The sequence below is a fragment of the Hippopotamus amphibius genome, chromosome 8, assembly GCF_030028045.1.
Source record: "Hippopotamus amphibius kiboko isolate mHipAmp2 chromosome 8, mHipAmp2.hap2, whole genome shotgun sequence".
Classification (NCBI taxonomy): Eukaryota; Metazoa; Chordata; class Mammalia; order Artiodactyla; family Hippopotamidae; genus Hippopotamus; species Hippopotamus amphibius.
The window spans coordinates 5,917,458-5,932,158 of NC_080193.1; the positions used below are offsets into that span (position 1 = coordinate 5,917,458).

Below are 14,701 nucleotides of genomic sequence, written 5' to 3' on the forward strand. Positions count from 1 at the left end.
ATAATGTGGCAGTCACTCTCTTTTACCTGTTTTTCACGTTTCAATCTTTATATGTTGGGTTTTCTTTAGGTGGAGAGAGGTCTAGCGTTACAAGTAAAATGTTAATAATAATTGTAGTAGTATTTAATTTACACTAATTGGGTATTTTTCTTTGAAAATCCACAATGTGATTTATGAGACCATGTTCAAAATTGACCACTCAAGATGTTGAAGGGTCCATGAGAGCTCACATAGAAGTTCTTGCTACAGCAAAGTAGTTCCATTATATTTGTTTTATAGTACTTGTTTGCCTTTCTAACAGCAAACAAGTATGCTATGAGGTAAATTGTTATTATTCCTTTTCACTGATGAGGATCCAGACATTAAGGAACGTCTGTAACTTGCCCCGGGTTATAGAGTAAGAGGCATAGTTGAGGCTAGACTTCAGGTCTCTAATTCCATGTCCACAGATCCTCCCATGAAGAAACATTCCCACTTGAATGGTGGATTCCAGTGGGAGCCATGCTGAGATTACTTGGCCTAGGGCTAAAAGCTAAAGATGTTTCTTCTGCACCAACCCCCCACCCTCCATATACAGGAAGATGCGAAAGAAGAAACACCACTGGAAGGGCTGTAGGCCACCTTGCAGCAGTGGTCCCCACTTGTGTCCAGGTACAAGACAGCTAGTGCTCTCAGAGAAGTACAGGCATCGTCAGGATGGAAAAGCTCTTCCTCCTCTTTTGCTGGAGAGTCTGTTTTCTGTTGATTACTTGCACTGAGCTAGATACTGTGCATACGTTATTTCATTTCATCCTCTCTACGAAGCTATGTGGTAGGCACAGAAGTAAAGTTACTGGCCCAGAATCATACAGTTTATAAGCAACAGAGGCAAGATCCAAACCCTGTCTGCATGCTTTCTTCTAGGATAGCCCACAGGCCCCCTCTGAACCCCACACATTTATTGAACTGTTAGTTCTTCTGCTTGAGAAGCATAGATGAGACTGCACAGATTGTCAGAGTCTAATACTGTCCACGATATATAGGAAGCCAAACCACACACCTCTGCTTTTCTTTCAAAGCAGTTCCTGCTCGGGTCATGAAAAGGGGAAAAAATGTGTCCCAGAGCCTGAAACAGATTTTTCTAGACGTCTGAAGGAAAGTAACAAGAATGGGCTTTCCCTGTTTGAAAGGAGAAATGAAAAATGGAGAGCATCAACCAAAGCAGGAGATTTTTCTGATCAAGCACCAGAGGACTCAGAAAATGATTCAGACCCTCATTACGGTTGTGACATGCACATCCTGTGCTGTGCCCCACACCTATCAGTACCTAATAAATATTAATAATATTTATTCTCCCCTTTAGGTCAAGATTTGTCACCCCGCTTGTCTAGACATTGCTATTTAAAAGGAGCTGTGATTTGCTTACAGATACAGCGCGTCTGTAAACATGTGAGCAGCAGCAGACGGGGCAGTAAATCTTGGTCAGAGCTATACTTTGGATGGTTGCAGGAGAGGCTGCAAAACTGTTGTTGGAATAATGAAGTGGATGCTTGCTGCCAGGTCTCAGAGTTCTGTCTCCAGCAGGCAGAGTCTAGCAGTAAATTAGCTTATGTTTCAGCTTGGCAGTTGGCACTTGGTTCATTTGTAGATGCTAATTGTAATCTGATGTTATCAGCAGCAGGTAATTGAAATGGGCTTGATGAATTACTTAATTTCTCTTAATAGCTGAGTCTTCAAGAACTGAATAAAGAAGATAAGGTGATCGGGAGGAAAATACAACAGCTCTGTCTTTCTAATTAGTGCTTGAAGGTTTTTTCTTCTTTACACAGATGATTATGAACATGTGAGACTGAATAGGTTTATGAGTCAAAAGCCCCCCTGGGGGCATTTCCCATTAGGCAGCCCAGTCCTGAGCATTGATAACACTTCTGTTAGGACTTCAGAAGGGAACACTTGAGTGATCACTTTGGGGAATGTTTATTTCTGAAGACAATTCCATTTTCCCCAGACTTAGGTGGGCACTGCCTTCTGGGGGGTATTGCCACTTTGGCATTCACTCTACCTTCAGCCCTTCTTGTGTGGCTGTTTTCTATGAGCAGTGCTGCCTGGCACCATGCAGTGAGCAGGGGAGCCTCGCGATGATGTTAGTCATTGGCTCCTGCCACCCACACCTGGCACTGGCACCTCCCACACCTGCCCATCCCTGAGTCTTTCCATCTGTAGCAGCTCCTGTGTAGCCACTTGCTTTGCCAGCAATGGTGGGTGCAGATGTGACCCTGGATCCTGCCATCTGTGCTGGACACTGCATGTTGGACCAATGCCTTGTGATGGCAGTGAGCTTTGGACGGGGGGGATCTTTCTTCTGGAATCATTTGGCTCTGCTTTTAATCTTATGTTCATTCCTTCAGAAATCCATCTGTTTTGAGGTGACTCTGGAGAAATTTACTTTTGACTAATTTTTTGAGAAAATCAAAATACCAGCAGAAAAAGGTAGAACATTAGAACCGGATCTCTTAGATAGACATTCAGATCACCTCTGTGGTTCTTCTTCATGGTGAGTTTTATTTAAAGACAGCTTATTATTGCAGGTGAAGATTCCAAGTTTCTAAGCCACCAATATGATATTGTCAGTAAATGCCTTTGATGGTAAATGCACTGCAGGGATTCTGGTAATGTTCTATTTCTTGATCTCGGTGGTAGTTACACGGCTGTGCTCACTTTTGAAAATTTGTTGAATTGTATGCTTAAAATGTTATACCTTTCTGACTATATATTATACTTTAATTAAAGGTTTACTTTTAAAAACACGTTGCACTCTGGAGGCAGAGTAGAATTGGAGTGGTATGCCCTTCTTGATCCTATCCATGCCTGTGGCTTTCACCACCATACACCAATTCCCCAAACCCAGACCTTACTTCCATCTGAGACGTCTGTCTGTCTCTCCTCCTAGACAGCTCTGTCTGCCTCAAATAGGCCTCTAAGTCTGTGATTTCATGTTGTATATTCTCTATTTCTGAGAATGGCAACACAATCTCAGTGTCCTACCTAGAAATCTCAAAGTTATCCTGCGACCCCTGCCTCCTTCCCTTGTTGCCCACATCTAACTGGTCAAAAGTCCTGAGAATTCTACCTCTGCAAACAAGTTTCTCTTGTATCTGCCAGGCTGTGTTTTCGGCATCCATCAACTCTCACCTGGATCATTGCAACAGCTCCCGCTGTATTGGTCTCCCAGCTTCTCCTTCAGTTCATTTTCCATATTGCTTCCAAGGTAACCCTCTCAAAACTCCAACTGCTCAATCTTATCTGTACTCAATCATGTCTGTGTTTAAAACATTGCAGTGGTTCCCCATTACCTTCAGAATGAAGTCCAAAATCCTTGGCCTGGTGTGAGACAATAGAAAATATGTGTATTGGTCTCTGCCCCCAGCTCCTGGCACAGAGCTCCTAAAACCCTTGTAATTTCCTAAGTGATAAGAGCCCTGAGAGCATCTTTTGTTCTAATAAGGCAACTCTGGGTGGGAGCAGAAAGACCAAGCCATGATTAGAAGCTTGGAATTTTCAGTCCTGCCCTCCCCATCCTCCAGAGATAGGAGAGGGGCTGGAAATGGAGTTCATAATTGATCATGCTTACATGAAGAAGCCTATAAAATCCCAATTGTAGGGGGTTCAAAGAGCTTTCAGGTTGGGGAACACATCCACACCAGAAGCATGATGCACCCCAACTCCACAGAGACTCCTATGGAGAAGCTCCTGCACTCAGGACCCTCCCAAGCCTGGCCCTACGTATCTCTTCATCTGGCTGTTCATCTATATCCTTTATCATGTCCTTTAATGAACTGGTATTTGTAAGTAAGTGTTTCCCTGAATTATGTGAGCTGCTCTAGCAAATTAATCAAACCCGAGGAAGAGATTGTGGGAACCTCCTGTCTATAGCCAGTTGGTCAGAAGCACAGAGCTTGAGACTGGCATCTGAAGTCGGGATGGGGTGGTCTTGTGAGACTGAGCCTGTACCTGTGGGATCTGATGCCAGCTCCAGGTAGACAGGGTCAGAATTGAGTTGAATTATAGGACACCCAGCTGGTGTCTGAGACTCACTTGTTGTGGGGACCCCCCACCCCTCACCACCACCATACTTGGTGACCAGAAGTGTTGGAAGTGATGTGTTCTGTGTGAGTAGTAAAGGAGTCCCAGAGGAGGGAGACACAGTGGGGAAGAACTGGGTTTTTCCCTACCTAGGAAGGAAAAGTTTTTCCTATATAGGAAGGGAGGTTTTCCATTTACACCTGGCATATATATTTTTCAACAGCCCTGAACATTCAAAAAGTATTTATTGAGCACCTATTATGTGCCAAAAACTATTGCCAGTGGCTGTGTGGTAGACAAAAAGGCGTTTTAAGTGCTTAAAGGAAAAGTACTGAGTGATTTCAGAAATTATCACATCGGATGTAATTTTAATTGAAGTGAGGGTGTCAGAAAACTCTTCTGTAAGGAACTGGCCCCAATTTATGTCACTACTGCGGTTTTCTGCCACTCTCACCCCTCATTCTCACTGTTCTGCAAACCTCTGTGCTCTGTCACTCCTCCATGGCTTTCCTCATGCCATTTTTTCTGCCCTGAGTAATCTTTCTCCTTCTGTCAATCCTTTGAAGTCCTGCTTATTTGTCCATACTTCAATCAAATGTCACATTACTCTTAAGCCTCTCAGGCTTTTCCAGGAAATTGTGTTCATCTGTGTTCCCTAACACTTTGTATATAGTACTTACTAAGTATTATAATTATTTACCAGCTAGATCATAAATGCCAAGAATGGGCAGGATATGTATCTTAGCTTTTTTGTGACCTTATTACCTAGTGGCTATAAGTGGCCACACCATATCTTGAGTAGGCAAAGGAGAGTCAAGCACTGTGGGAAATGCCAAGAAATAGTAACTGGAGTCTGAAGTTCAAGTACTTACTGCTTTCATATCTATGATATTCATCCATTGTGCCTTGCTACTTTCTTTAAGTCGAGGTATATAATTCCTGCTGCTTCTGATCCCATAGCGCAGGTAGACTAATTCTGGGAACAGTGGCAGTTTCTGTACATTTTGTATTGGACCTTTACATTTCCATTGGTGTAAATGATCTCTAAAGCTCTCTACTACTTGAAAAAGCTGAAATTCTATAATTTTTCCATGGGAAGATGATGTATTCAGAAGCTGGAACATAAGTCCTAAAGGCCTTTAAATGAACCAAAATATATAATTAGCTTGAGAACTAGTTAAAACAGCAGGTGGTGATTAGGTTTTATGATACTATTTTAATTTTACTCCTTACAGTTACCTACCGAATTGAGCAGATATTTCTTTTTCGTTTACATGGTTCTTTGCCCTATAGCTAAATGAGACAGTCTGAGTAGCAGGCAAACTAAATAATATATTAACTTTTTTGGATCTTTATCCAAGAAGTTTACAAAGCAAAGCTAAAATGAGGCCTTTTGTGCAGGTTTGAAGAACCCTGATATTTATTACTTCTGGACAAGAAAATCACTAAGAGATCACACTCTCTTCTTTTAAGTGCATAAACTTAACACTTTATTCTCTTCTGCATTTATTATGTAGTCTTAGGAAACTAATACTAGTTTCACTCTTTAGGTATTCAAATAACAGTTTCCTTAGAGAATATTTGAGAGGCCTTTGTGATCTCTCCAACATGCCTTTGAAGTGGCATAAAAGTCACGATAATAATAAAAGTCGTTTCACTTTTGGAATGCCTCCAGTGTGCTAACGCTGTACTTGGGGAGCTTCTTCTGCAGTTTCATTGTTTCATTTAAAAATTCAGAAAGATTGGGCTTATTATTCCCATTTAGAAATAAAAACCCTAAAGAACAGAGAGGTTAACTTGTCCGAGGTCCCACAGCAAGTGTGTGGGGCTTGAGTCCAGAGCTCTCTGGATCTAAAGTCTGTGTTCTTTATACTATGCCATGCTGTCTGCCTCTCTGTAGAGAGCGGCTACAATTATTTAGGAAAGAGCTGAAGCTCTTGCATTTTTAAGTGGCTAGGACAGTTTGACATTGTAACTGGAAAAAAACTGGAAATGAGCATTTTTTTACCCACAGCTTCTCTTCACTCTTGTTCACTCATCCCCACTTCATGCTTGGCACACACAGGCATACCTTCAGACCGATGCAGGCAGACGCGTGGCTGCTCATAGACCACAACCTGAACTCACCCCTCTTTCTCAGCATGAAATCCACAAGAGGCTCAAGTGTTTAAAACTCTCTTCAGCATAATTAGTAATTTCATGGTGCCTTCAAAAAGTAGCTTTCATCGAGAACCATTTTCAGCATGTTGTTCCAGAAATTTTCCCTCAGGCTCTCTCTGACACAGCAGAAAATGCATTTGTTGAATTGGATTAAAGCCAGAATGTGACTCTTTAGTTGGTATTGCTGACTCAGCCTGTCCCCACTTGACTTTCAAACAGCTTTGTTAGCTCCCTGAATACAGCCTCTCAGTTTTCAACAGAGTACAAAAAGTGGTCCTTTCTGCCCTCCTTTGAAGAGTTAAGTTTCTCTGGGAAGCAAACACTCATGTTCAAGTAAAAATTGCATTGGTGCCATTTAGAATGTTTCCAAGAACAATTAAAAAGTGAAGTAAATGCTTTGTTATTATGTGTCCAATGTGCTTATAAAGCAAGCCCTCATCAGAACAGCCCCAAGTGGCAAAAAAGTAACAGATTTGTGTTCTTGAGCCAGAATGTCAGAATTGGCCACTTACTTGAAACAACAGCAATTCTGTAATTGAGTTTCCCTGATTCAAAAGGAAGGCCCCATCAAATCCATTATTTAATACTGAATAAGACAAAGACACCTTATAACATGGCCCAGCTGTTGGAGGGCTCTGGAGGGAGATATAATATGCTCTGTGACTCGGTAAGCAGAAGGTAATGAACTAAAAGTTATCAAGCCCTTCACAACAAGGAGATCTGGAGCTTAACCAGAAATTTCAGACTGTCAACCTTAACAAAACAGATGGTATTCTCCAGTTCGTGGCACCATCCGGCAAGCTGGCATGTCTGCTTTGACAACTCCTGGTGCTTCGTAAATGCCCGATGGAGAAAGACATTCTCTTTGTCATCAGTGAAGAACTCATACTGCTTTGTGTGTGACAAAGGGTGTAAGAAGCACCTATATGCTAAGTCTGTCAGTGAACACTTTTGTGATCTTCCCCTGTTCCCTTTATGTCCTTCAGGGCTGTGGCGTTCTGCATAAGAATCCTGTTGGACTGTTCTTTTTCTTTCTCCTGGTGACATAGAAACCTCTCAGCTCAAGTACTGATTTCTCTCCATTTTGATCACTAAGAAGCCCCACTCACAAATGGCTCCCCTTCACTGCCAATGTTACAGGCTTTTACAGTGTGTGTACTTAGGGTGACTGTGAAATTGATCACTGGGACAGTCCCAGGCACAATGACGATATAGGATATAGAGTCACCCTATATGTGTCATACTTGTAAAGAACCTGACTGCTGAAATCAGATGGCCTGGCTTGGGATGCCAGCTATGCCACTTACTGGCTTTGTGACCTTGGACAAGGTGCTTAGTTGCTCTCTGCCTCAGTTCCTTCATCTGTTGAAATGGCCATAATTATAACACCAATCTCCCAAGATGGTTGTGAGAACTGAGTAAGTTAATACGTGTAAAGCCCTTAGAACAATGCCTGACACATAATAAACACTCAGAAATGTTTTCATCGTTAGCATCATCATAGTTTTATATCACATGTGGGGAGATGCTAAGAGAAAGGTGAAAATACTACTGAAATACATAGCATTTCTTAGCCTTCAGAATATTCTGATCTGTTGAAAGTTGAAGGTGGTTATCTGGGACCAGCAGTGCATATTGTTATTTGATCTCTTCATCTCTTTTTTTTTCCCCCCAGCTTTCTTGAGATATAACTGATCAACATTGTGTAGGTTTAAGATGTACAGTATGATTATTTGATATACATATATAATGCAAAATGCTTTACCACAATAAGGTAAAGTTAGTTAACACACCCTCCACCTCACACAATTACCATTTTGTTGTTGTAATGAGATCATTAAAGCCCTACTCTCATAGCAAGTGTCAAGTACACAATATAGTATTGTTAACTTTAGTCATCATGCCATACATTAAATCCCCTGAACGTACTCATAATTTAAAGTTATGTACCCTTTGACCAATGTCTCCCCATGTCCCCCACTCTTCAGCCACTGGTAGCCATCAATATACTGTTTCTATGAGTCTCAGGTTTTTAGACTACATCTGTAAGTGAGATTATATAGTATTTGTCTTTTTCTGTATGACTTTTCACTTAGCATAATGCCCTCACAGTCCATCCATGTTGTCTCAATGGCAGGATTCCCTTCTTTTTTTTAATAGCTGAATAACATTCCATTGTATGTATGTAGGGCCTTAGGTTAAAATACACAAAAATACAAAATCATAATATTTATATTATGAAAAAAAAGTTAAAATGCACAAGATATGTCATTCACACACAGCTAGTGCAATTGGCATCCTGGAGAAAGTGGGACCTAAGGTACAGTCATCCAAGGGAGCAAATAAGTAAAATTGTATTGGCCCAGAGTGGGGTGGGAGTGAGCTTAGAAGCAGCAAGTCTGCAGCTGTTCCCTTAACCACACCTTTTGCCTATCATCACAACCCACTGCTTGGGACAGTTCTCAGCACTCTATCTCAAGAAGGGGTTATGAGGAGACAAGATGTGGAAAACCCTGCCTAACCCCTGAGATATTTCTTCCCACAGAATGCAGTGGCTTGTGGGTTGGGTCCATCAATCTGGTCTCATGCTTAATCTTTTCATTCTGGCATGGGAAATATTATTCCATATCCTTCTTTGAGAGTAAAAGAACTTCCCTATCCAGGCCACTTTTAAAAGCTGGAGATTCTAGGGGTGAAGACTCAGATTAAGTATGCAGGGAGGGTTGCCCCCCAAAGCCCTCATGTGCACTTGGATAGAGCATGATTGGAGTTCCTTAGCCTCACCCCTTCCCCCACCAAGAGGGAAGAGGGGATGATGCTGTGGACCCTGGCCTGAGATATATGGCAGTGCTAGCTCCCCCCCACACACCCTGTCCCCACTTTCTCCACTCTGCAGATTGATGCCTGTTCCTCAAAACTTTCTGATCACAAAAGGCTAGCGCCCACCCACTGCAGCTCAATTCTGGGCCTCTGGGAGCACAGCAGGGCTGTGGATCTCTTCTTCCTCCTCCTGAAAGTAGGCTGGCTTTCCTTGGGAGCTGGGAGCTTGCTGGGCCTTCAGTGGACACGAGGCTACCATATGGTTGATGCTCTGGCAGAAAGGGCACTTCTTGGGCTGGGGTGGCAGTTTGCATTCCTTGGCATGGTGCTCTATACCTCCACAGTTGTAGCACTTGTCTCCCTTTGATCTGCGTTTCTGCATGTTCGTTCTTTTGGGCCACCTCTCACTCCCAATACAGAACACCCCACCAGGGCCAGAGACTTGGATAGATTCCAGGCCCTTGGCAGACTTCTTAAAGGTAAACTCCACGGCCTCACCCTCCTTCAGGCTCTGGAAGCGCTCCATGTGCAGCTTACTCTGGTGCACAAAGACATCCACTGAGGGGTCAAGTGGGATGCCGGCATGGGCAGTCATGGACAGGAAACCGAATCCCATGTGCACGTTGAACCACTTACAGATGCAGGCACCATGCAGCAGCTGCGGCTCCTCTGCCGTGCGGGCCACGTCCTCCTGCGCCTTCTCCGGTGCCTTGGTGCAGCCACCTGCAGACTGCTGGTTTGACACAGAGCCCGTGGTAGTCGACTGAGTCCGCGGCCCCGGGCCCCTGGTCGGGCGGCTGCTGGCCCCAGAGAAGTCTGGAGGCAAAGGGGTGGCTCGGAGAAGAGGCTGCTACATCTTCCCCAGCACTCTGTCTTTTTGATGACAGCCATTCTAACTAAGGTGTGAAATGATATCTAATTGTGGTTTTGATTTGCATTTACCTGAGGATTAGTGATGTTGAACACCTTTTCATGTACTTGTTGGCCATTTGATGGTCATCTTTGGAAAAATGTGTATTCAAATCCTTTTGCTCATTTTTAAATCAGATTGTTTCTTTGCTATTGAATTATATGAGTTACTTACATATTTTGGATATTAACCTCTTGTCAGATATATTTTCTCATTCCTTAGGTTGGCTTTTCATTTTGTTGATTATTTCTTTTGCTGTGTGTAAACGTTTTTTTTTTTTAGGTTGAAGTAGTACCACTTGTTGACTTTTGCTTTTTTTGTTTATGCTTTTGGTGTCATATCCAAGAAATCATTACCAAGACTGATGTCAAGGAGATTTTTCTCTATGTCTTCTCTAGGAGTTTTATGGTTTCAGATCTTATATTTAAATCCTTAATCCATTTCCACTTAATTTGTTGTGAAAGTGTAAGATAGTAGTCTAGTTTTATTCTGCATGCGGATTTCCAGTTTTCCCAGCACCATTTAAGAGACTGTCGTTATTTCCCCATTGAATTTTCTTGGTTTCCTTGTCAAATATTAGTTGACCATATGTGTGTGGGTTTAATTCTGGGCTCTTGATTTTCTTCTGTTGGTCTCTATGTCTGTTTTTATGCCAGCACCATTCTCTTTTGATTACTATAGCTTTGTAATATAGTTTGAAATCAGACCATGTGGTGCCTCCAGCTTTGTTCTTTCTAAGAATTTCTTTGCTATTTTTGTGTGTGTATGTGTGTGTGTTTCCATATGAATTTTAGGGTTGCTTTTTACTATTTCTGTGAAAAATGCCATTTGAATTTTAATAGGGATTTCATTGACTGTATAGATGGCTTTGGGTAGTTTGGACATTTTAACAATATTAATTCTTCCAGTCCATGAGCATGGGATATCTTTCTATTTATTTGTGTTTTCTTCTATTTATTTCATCAATGTCTCACAGTTTTTGTTCATAGTAACCATTTAAAATCCTTTGTATTTCTGTCATATCAGTTGGAATGTCTCCTTTTTATTTACAGTTTTATTTATCTAGGTCTGCTACCTTCTTTCCCCCTTGATGAATCTAGCTAAAAGTTTGTCAATTCTCTTTATATTTTCAGAAAATCAACTCTTAGTTTGACTGATCTTTTCTGTTGTTTTTCTGTTCTCTATTTTTACTCTGATCTTTGCTACCTCCTTCCTTCTTCACTTTGGGCTTTGTTTATTGTTTTTCTAGTTCCTTGAGGTGTAAAGTTAGGTTGTTTATTTGAGATCTTTCTTTTTCTTAGTGTGGGTGCTTATCACACTAAGAAAATTCCCCCTTAGGACTATTTTTGCCATGTTCTGTAGGTTTTGGTATGTTGTGTTTGCATCTTCATTTATTTCAAAATACTTTTTGATTTCCCTTTTAATTTCTTCTTTGACCAATTGGTTGGTCAGGAGTATGTTTTTTAATTTCTACATATTTGTGTATTTTCTAGTTTTCCTCCTGTTATTGATTTCTAGTTTCATAATTGTGGTCAGAAAAGATTTGTGGTATAATTTCAGTCTTTTAAAATTTGCTGAGACTTGTTTTGTGACCTAACATATGATCTCCTGTGAAGAATGTGTGCTTGAAAAGAGTGTGTTTTCTGCTGCAGTTGGATGGAATGTTCTGTATATGTCTGCTAATCATTTTGTTTGATCTAAAGTGTTATTTAAGTCCAGTGTTTCCTTACTGATTTCTGGTCTAGATGACCTATCCATTGTTGACAGTGGGGTATTGAAGTCCATTACTTTTATTGCATTGTCTTCAGATCTGTTAGTATGTACTAAATATATTTAGGTGCTCCTATGTTGGGTGCATATATATTTACAGTTGTTATATCCTCTTGATGAAGTGACCCTTTTATCATTAAATAATGATCTACTTTGTCTCTTATTACCATTTTTCACTTAAATTCTATTTTGTCTGGTATAAGCTACCAATGCTGTCTTTCAGTTTCCATTTGCGTGGAATATCTTTTTTATTCCTTCACTTTGAGCCTATATGGGTCCTTAAAGCTGAAGTGAGTCTCTTGTAGGCAGCACAGACTTTGTCTTGTTTTTTCCTCCATTCAACCAGTCTATGCCTTTTGATTGGAAACTTTAATCCATTTACAATTTGGCATGTTCTCCCATTGCTGCACAGTCTCCCCCTGATTGTGTGCGCAGCAGGAGAGGCCACTGATGAGAGTTGGGTTGGGGGTGTGCAGGTGGATGACTGGAGGGGCTAGCCCTGAGCATGTGTGAGTGGTGGGTGTCAACTGCAAGGATCTAGGCTGGCTTCTTGCACTTGCACAGCTGCAGAGGCCTGGGCTGACTTCCATGCAGTTCCCAGGCTCTGGTGACGAAGTAGGGAGGCATTCAGGTGGCTAGCATCAGCAAACACGAATACCTTTGGGGTGAAAGCCAGTGAAATCTGCAGGTGATCAGTGGCAGCTGTGCTGGTCATTGGTCTCTTCAGTGCTAAAAGCACTGGGGTTGTCTACAGAGCAGGTCACTAGGAAGCACGGATGCTCCTGCTGCATGGTGCATACTGGTAGTGCCTGCTTTTCTTCCTTGTTCTTAGTCTTCTCTGTACATCTCAGGTTTGCTGGTCTCTGGATGGGGTGAAACGGAAGCAGATCCTTCATGTGGTGCTGGGGAAGCTAGATGCTCACTCCACTCTTCCTTTCTTAACAAAAGGAACTCTTGCTAGCTGGAGGGTTCCTCTTGGTATTGAGCAGTTCTGGCTTGGGGAATGGGATGATCCAGGCAAGTCAAAGCTGTTCTTCTTTCCCTTTTCGTGTGATTATTCTCCACTTTTTTGGTTCAGTGTGTTGCTAAAATTTCTTAAGTGGACTCCAGAGCTCCTCCAGAGCTGTTCTTGTTCATGGATAGCTCTCTATTGATCTTTGTGCGGGGCAGAGGCTGGGGTTTGCTACTTTGCCATCTTGGTGACATCACTCCTATTTCTGATCTCTTCATCTCTTGCTGACAAACTCTCTGATATCCCTGCCTGATATTTTTCTGATAAGAAACATTTCAAATGAAAGAGACCCATAAAAAACATCCAAACTAAAATATTGACTAAGGAGAACTGACCCCAGGTTCTAACTGCCACACTGTTCACTGGTCTTTGGAGTAAGGCAAGCAGTTTTGGATACCAAGAACGGAGAAACTCAAACAGGTATGATAAGTTAATGTTCTGTGGCTCAGAGATTGGCTGGACTGGGAGTTAGACATTCAGGGGCCCCAAACTGAGCTCTGAACCTTAACTTTTTGCAAGTTGCTTCCCCTTCCTGGGCCTCAATTTCCTCATATGTTGAAAAGAGCACCATATAATATCTTTGTTCTTTACAAGACGGTTATTAGGCTCAAAATGTGAATGTGAACGTGAAAATGCTTTGGTAAGTGTTAGGTATTAAATAAGAGTCATGTCAATATGACTCTACTGAGAACCTAGAAGTCAGTGTGGGTTTTTTGTTTAGTGTTTGCCCTGTAAGATAAAGGTAGTCCTGTGGCAGAAGCTTTAAGGAACATATTTTCTTGTGGCTCGGATGTGAAGTGAACCTGAGCTCAGCCCACCTCAGAGCTGTGACCCTTTGCATTATTTAAACTTTCTGACTCTCAGATTCCATCCTGAGGTGTTGTGAGAAGACCCTGCCTCTAAGGAGGCTTCCAGGACCCACGTGGTTGCTCTTTGGTACCCTTGCAGTGCTCTGTGCCCAGCAGGGAGTACACTTCTCACCTCTCTGTGTGGTTGGCTTCCTGCAAGCTGCAGCCTCCCCCTCTGATGCGTTTGTATTCCCAGGGCTTAGTGCTCTGCTTGTTAATCTTTGATGCTGCATGAATTGATGAGTAGTGCTTAGCACACAGCAAGCACTCAGTAAATGGTTCTGCTGTTATTATGCTCCAAAGAAATTTGTCTCTTTTAAAATCGGTTTACAGATGTCTCCACTCATCTCAATTAGCTAGATGTTAAAATGCAGACTTGGGTAAGGAATGACCAGAGCACAGCAATTTTTGGCTTTCCAGAAGATTTTTACCAAAGAAAGGCAACAACTGCCAGTTGTTTTGTAATGGTAAACCCAGATTTTTGAAACTCTGACCAGCAATCTCAGATCATAGTCTTGAAAGAACTTGAAGGTATACCTGGTAGATTTCCAAACCATCTATTAAGCCTGGTAAAGCATGGCTTTCTGGGATTCTCAGAGGGGCCAGGATCCAGAAAAACCTGAGCCTTGGTGTCAGACCAGACTGAGTTTGAATCATAGCTCTGCCATTTATGAACTGTGTGGCTTTGGGAAAGTTACATAAGCTCTTCAGACGTCAATTTCTTCATCTGAAACATGAAGTTAAGAGTAGAACCTCCAGAGTGAGGGTAGAGTGGGGGTAGAGTTCTCGTGAGGATTAAATAAGGGGATGTATGTGAAGCACTTTGCACTGTGCCTGGCACACAGTAGGTTCAGAAATGGTGGCTGGTATTGTGCTGAGACTGCCCGCACCTTAGGGCACTGCTGGCACCACGAGGCTGTTTTCATTCTTCCTTCTGTGCTCCTTTTCCCTCCTCCTCTGAGTGATGTCAAGGCTCTGGGAAAATTTAAAGCAGTTCTTTATAGAAAATTTGAAGATCCCTAACCTAGACAGATGATTGGAGCTAGTTTCTTTTGTGCTCTGGGATTTGCTAGAAGAAAAGTTTCCTCCTATCCTGTAAAAAAAATAACTTTCTTCCCT

General features: G+C 42.0%; 2 protein-coding genes across 11 annotated transcripts in view; one reads left to right on the forward strand and one right to left on the reverse strand.

The window, feature by feature from the left end:
* TTC28 (tetratricopeptide repeat domain 28) overlaps window positions 1-14,701 on the forward strand; it is a 586,106-nt gene that overhangs the window by 426,590 nt on the left and 144,815 nt on the right. The window lies entirely within an intron of this gene.
* LOC130858340 (protein lin-28 homolog A-like) overlaps window positions 9,179-14,701 on the reverse strand; it is a 29,245-nt gene continuing 23,722 nt past the window's right edge. The window contains exon 2 of the mRNA XM_057744668.1: window positions 9,179-9,858. Within this exon, the coding sequence (XP_057600651.1) occupies window positions 9,179-9,858 (680 nt within the window). The remainder of the gene's footprint in view (window positions 9,859-14,701) is intronic.